Raw genomic sequence first — 6,136 nt, 5'->3', positions numbered from 1 at the left:
AGAGTATTACTGTGACATCTGTCACTTGTTTGATAAGGACAAGAAGCAGTATCACTGTCAACCATGTGGGATATGCAGGTAAGCAACTCTGCCTTGCTGCATCAGTTTATGTGCATCTACTCTACTTCTGTGCCCACGTCTACACCTATACTGTACTGTAGATAGATCCTGGTGTGAGTCCAGAACACAAACCTGGTCACATTACATTTACATTTTATTTGCATACTGTGGAATAGGCTAATGTTTTGCTCCTCTTTAGGATTGGACCAAGAGAAAAATACTTCCACTGTGAGAAGTGCAATCTATGTTTAGCCAGTGATCTAAGAGGAAACCACAAGGTGATTGTCAGATACACCATAAAGATTAGTCCCAATTATAGTTTTACAAATATGTTATTTGGTTCAATGATTGCCATATGGATGTTTGACTTTGTATATCTATTTATCTATTTAACTATAATAAAGACCTTGTTTGCTTTGTTTCAGTGTGTTGAGAATGTTTCAAGACAAAATTGCCCAGTATGTATGGAGGTAAGATTGTGAAAAGAATGATAATGTTGGTTAAGTGATATTGAAGTACATAAGATATGTTTTTGTATATATATATATATATATATATATATATATATATATATATATATATATATATATATATATATAAAAGAAAAGTATTCGTTCCAAAGTGTTTACTAATTACAGCAATGTAAATGTTTGTAAATATGTTATATTAAATTGATTTCTTTTTCTCCATTGAAGGATATCCATACATCCAGAATAGGAGCTCATGTCCTTCCATGTGGCCATCTTCTACACAAGTATGTCCTCACAATATTTGTTGTCTGTCCCAAGAATAGTGAACAATAAGTTATTTCTTTGTTCCAAACTTCCAGTGCGTAGGAAAAGAACACTGATCATGCCGCTTGGCTCGTCTAGTTGGTAATACAGCAGGTGCATTATGGGGGGAAACTCAGATGGTCTCATCTTTTTCTTTTTCTTTTTTTTTACAGAACTTGCTTTGATGACATGGTCAGGACTGGGTAAATGTTCATTGTCTTTCCTTCCAGTGACAGTGCATTTAACAACGATCCTGTAAGCAGAGATGATATAGTGAGCTGATGGTAGTAACTAATCTTTCCGTCCCAGTGCGTATCGTTGCCCGCTGTGTATGCACTCGGCTTGGAACATGAAAGAGTACTGGGAGGAGAGGGACAAGGAGGTCGCCCAGTCACCCATGCCCACTGAATACCAGGATGCCACTGTGAAGGTGCGGCTCTGCTCTCCGTTTGAATCTCAGACACCTATGCTGTCACCTTCTAGCCCTGTTTCCCCTTCTCTTACGTCGGCTTGTTCTGTGGACTCAAACCACTGGTGAATTTATCACATTTAATGATTCAGTCAAGCCATACTGAAGTTAGTAATCAGTATGGTACATATACACCTAGCGACACTACCGGGGCAGTAGGATGTTATCACTGGCCGACCTTATCAGGACATATGTGACAGCAGCTGGTGAAACCAAAAACAAGTTGCCAACCAATCAAAACGTAAATACTTTTATTCTGCTTAAAAAAGCAAATATATGTCAGTAACACACTCGCTAGTCAAGCCAAAATATTGCAATGCAATGGATTCGGTGAGTAATCCCCACTACTACCTAGTTATCTATAACACCACTTTACATTGTTAGCAGGCTCACAAAGCAAGCTGTGTTAGTTGACTAGCAAGTGTGTCATTGACTTTCAACAACGCTGAAATGTATTTACATTTTTCAGAATAAAAGTCTGAACATTAAATCAATTGTCGACTTGTTACCAGTTTCACCAGCTGCTGCCACATATGTGACAGGGCATGGTTAAAAAGTCCTCAACTAGGGCAAAATCATTTTTCTGTTTTTTCCAGATTATGAAAGGGTAGATTGTAAGCTTTAAAATGATGTGTCATACATTGAAATCTGAAACAAGTTGAAGAAGTCATGGATATTTGAATGTTGATACCCCCTGAACCACCGTACTGAGATATCTAGCCTCAAAGTCTTCAGAGACGTTTTTCACAGAGGTAATGGGTGGGAACAATAGCTGGTTAACTACACCCTAATCACTCCCTCAAGACAACCACACCCTTAAGACAACCACTCCCCCATTACACTACCTGTCATTACCTGTCATCTGTCAGTGGGGTTGTCAGCTAACCCTCAGGAAACATGCAGGGCTGACACGTTTAAATAGCTAAACAATAATAATAATAATAATAATAATAATAATAATAATAATTCAAGATTCATGATTTTTTATTGCCATGTGTGCGAAAAGTTTATTACATCCCATTACAAGTACAAGAGAGTAAAATTCATGGCAATGGAAACAATTAGGCAAGATACAATTGAGCAATACAATAATAGAATGGTAAAAAATTATAATGTTGTGTCCGTGTGCATGCATTTATCATTATAGTCCATAAAGCATCTAGTGGGACTTCGGTGTAGTTCCTTCCCATCCCATCTGGGCATCAAAGCTGTAATAAAAAAAGAAGACAGTACATTTAAAATGATTGCCCACTGTTACCAACACCACTTTTAACGAAATAACCTACTACTATCTTCATAAAATAGAATTGCTTATACAATGACAATGACAAATACCTGAAGTGCTGGTGACTCTCATCAAGGTGTCATCTCTCAGAACCTCTCACCTCCTCATTCTGTAATACAAATTTCAGGTCAGAGGTGTGGACTCTTCTCTAGTGTAGGTTTTCCATAGACTCAGTGTACTGTAAGTAGGCTAGTGAAATAATTTAAATTCACAGTATTATTCTACAGCAAATCTACATATCAATGAATTAATCATTATTTTTGATTCCACACAACATTATCGTTCATTACAAAAGCATTTACTTTTTCTATAATCTATTATATCTCTAACAAAGCTAGCTAGCTAGCTAACAAGCTAACACTTGTTTGGCTAGCTGGTACACACAAACACACTAAAATGGTGCATGAAACATATTACACTATGTTGCATGTTAAGTAGGTCTGTATTTATTCATTATGTTTTATATTTGACAACCTATTTCTTCCTCCCACCATCTCCTATTCGTTTTGTAGAGGGGTGGCATAATTGTGGTGAGCAGTTTCAGTGGTCTGATAACTGATGCTAACAACAGGGCTATCTACCTTACTCACAAAACAACAAATAACTGTTTGGCTATCCTAAGTAAACAACACAAAATCCTAGTATACAACACATGTAACTCACTAAAACTTACCCAAGAACACAGCAGAAGGTCTGTCTGCAGACGACTGTCCCAAGAATAGTGAACTGGTGTGGAGATCAATGTCTGACATTCCGTTGTCATCTGTCGATATTTCTGCCTGCTTTTGAAATTCTGTTGATAGCGTTAGCTAGAGCTTGAGCCTCCATCTTGTAAACAAACAGATCCACGTGCAGATGGCTCCTTACATAGAGCTGGGGTGGGCGTGGCTACACACACTGCCACACTAATACGAATAACACCCCCCACCCGACTTTGATAACTAAATGTAGGTATTTAGTGAATGTAAAACTGTTGGATATGATATCGAGTGGGTTCTTCATCGCTTCGTTTGTCGTCCTATGCCAAAAACCGGAAAACACATTTTTTCACAACAAGACTTGTTTGGCTCGATTGTGAGCTTTTACAATTGCCGAGATTGGGACCTATTAATCAAACCGTGTCACATATGCCTTGCATCTAGTCAGAGCACCACTCACACATGGCGAACTGAAGCCAAATGTATTCAACCTGTTTGAAAAGTAGTTAAAGACGCTGTAGAGAGCCTGGTGTTGCACTGTATTGTTCCTGCTGGATGACATGGTTTGGTCTCTCCTCTTCCCTGACTGTAGATCATCTGTAATGACTGCCAAACCCACTGTACGGTGCCCTTCCATGTGCTGGGCATGAAGTGCAGCGGCTGTGGTTCCTACAACACGGCCCAGGATGGGGGACTGATGCAGCCGCCCCAAGAACAGCAGCCACAACCCCAGCCACAGGAAGCACAAGAGCCCCAGCCCCAGGAACCACAGGAGCCCCAGGAACCCCAGCCCCAGGAAGCACAGGAGCCCCAGGAACCCCAGCCCCAGGAACCACAGGAGCCCCAGACCCAGTGAGAACTTTAGGACACTTAGAACCTTATTTAACCCAGTCTACGCAGACTCGTAATTACTCTCCCCTCACCCTCCAACATCCATCTGCCAATAATCCAGACAGCCATGTCTGGTGTCCACAGCCTCAGGATGTGATGCTCACAGCCTCATTTCAGTCTGTTTGGACGTAGTAGTTTCATGGTGGTTTTTAATGCTATATGCATTAAAAAGGTCTTGGAATAGTCCCTTGGTTTCGTACATCAAAAGCCAGCTGAATTGTGTGAATAAGGAATGTCTTGTCGGATGTGTTTCCGCACGGTTGTACCATATACATGATGATACAATAAAGTGGAGCCATGCAGATTATTTCGCCTATTTTTCCTTCCATTTGACGTACTGTATGTTTTGCTTATAAATCAGCCTATGAGGTTTTGGTTGAACTGCTGTCACAAAATGACAGAGCAGGGGCCTCATTTATAGAACGTGCTTAGATCAATTTTGATCTTACCCGTGTCGTACGTAGAAAACCACGTCAACGTAGTGATTTATACAATTTCAACGTGAGTCAATTTGACCGTGGAAACTATCGTAGCTCTACGTCGAGTATTCATTTGCTTACGCACATTACCTACTGGTTATGCGGAGTTATTACAGGCATGTGAGCCTCACTGGAAAACGTTGCCTACTGTAATTCATGCGAAGTTTAAGTGGCTCGTAATAAAATTAACGATGTTATCTGCCGAGAAAATTAGTGTAATTCAAGATTTAAAGGGAACTGATGTTTATGATTGTATTACAGTCTTCCTTTATATCCCTCCGTAGCTGTCTATCTCCCCTTCAACATGCCTAGTGCGTTCCACAACGGACCTTGCCCGGCCACGCGCTCAATTATACTGGAGTTTCTCCGGTGTCTGGGAGTTCGCAAAGGGAGTTCGCAATCATGTCATCAATGTCACCTGATAAGAATAAGACCATTATATTATTACAGTATAAGCAGCACTCGAGTTGAGGCGGGATGAAAACAGTCAAAATCGTCCCCCTTCTAAAACTGCCCTCCCCTCTTTCCATACGTTATGTCATTTATCAATGAACGTGGTATTACTGCTATTTCAAGGTGCGAGGGGGCACGCACACATGCAATGACATTTTTACTGACACTGAAGTCACTGACGCTGAGGGGATGCTAAAATTGTCCTCATATGATAAAATCCACCATCCCCCCTGATTTTCTTTTACAACTTGAGTAGCCTACTGAGTATAAGCATGTGCCTGGTTAGTTGTCATGATCAAACGTTACAGATGCAACTTACCGAGAAGCCACTCTTCTCTGCCCTCTCCCGCTTCCAGACGAACGCCTACCCTATATTATAGCACTTGTCTTAATTCAGCCGCTATAATTGAGCCTCTATCACAGGGCGTTAATACAAACCTCATTCACCTGCGTTCAATTCCAAGTATATTTGGTATTTATAGAAGGAAGCACGTACGCAACTTTAAACCATCTCAGCCCGTTTTATAAATAATGCTTACGTCCGTTTAGAAAAATGTGCTTACGTGAAAGTCAAAGATGACGTTCAAGTACTTTTTTATAAATGAGGCCCCAGACCTCTGTGCTCTCATATTTGTATTGTCAGATGATTTACATTTGGACCAGCAATGTGTGTCCAAAAACCTTCACTCATCATCGCAATAGTAAAGGAGTTCAATTGTGTTCAAATCTACAAATGAGTTGAATTTGTATTTTATTTAGTGTGCAAGTGAATTCAACCATTATTTCTCACCATACCAATGAATGCTGTATGGGTGTGTTCAGATTACAATAATATATGACAGATTTCAATTATTGAAAAAGTTAGACTTTTCTATTAGCAAGGACATGCTCAGTCCATGCTTAACTCATACTGTCACTCAGACCAAGGAGAGAGATGTGGTATGAAAATATAGCATCTGTTTTTCCTGTGGTGTCATTAATTGATGCTAGTGTTATGATTAGGTGACATTTATCACTATAAACTAAAA

At 39.9% G+C, this 6,136-nt stretch overlaps 1 protein-coding gene across 1 annotated transcript in view; it reads left to right on the top strand.

Moving 5' to 3' along the window:
• The window catches only part of rchy1 (ring finger and CHY zinc finger domain containing 1), a 5,459-nt gene extending 1,078 nt beyond the window's left edge, over positions 1-4,381 (top strand). The window contains exons 3-9 of the mRNA XM_080530695.1: positions 1-78; positions 260-338; positions 486-530; positions 756-814; positions 1,007-1,036; positions 1,143-1,263; positions 3,878-4,381. The exon at positions 1-78 is cut by the window's left edge and continues 38 nt beyond it. Coding sequence (XP_080386821.1) covers positions 1-78; positions 260-338; positions 486-530; positions 756-814; positions 1,007-1,036; positions 1,143-1,263; positions 3,878-4,141 — 676 coding nt within the window. The 3' untranslated portion in view covers positions 4,142-4,381. The remainder of the gene's footprint in view (positions 79-259; positions 339-485; positions 531-755; positions 815-1,006; positions 1,037-1,142; positions 1,264-3,877) is intronic.
• Positions 4,382-6,136: the final 1,755 nt, after the last annotated feature.

This window comes from Nansenia antarctica (genome assembly GCF_963989245.1).
Source record: "Nansenia antarctica genome assembly, chromosome: 5".
NCBI classification, from domain to species: Eukaryota; Metazoa; Chordata; class Actinopteri; order Argentiniformes; family Microstomatidae; genus Nansenia; species Nansenia antarctica.
Note: the sequence above shows the minus strand (reverse complement) of the source record. Positions and strands in the feature narration are given on the sequence as shown.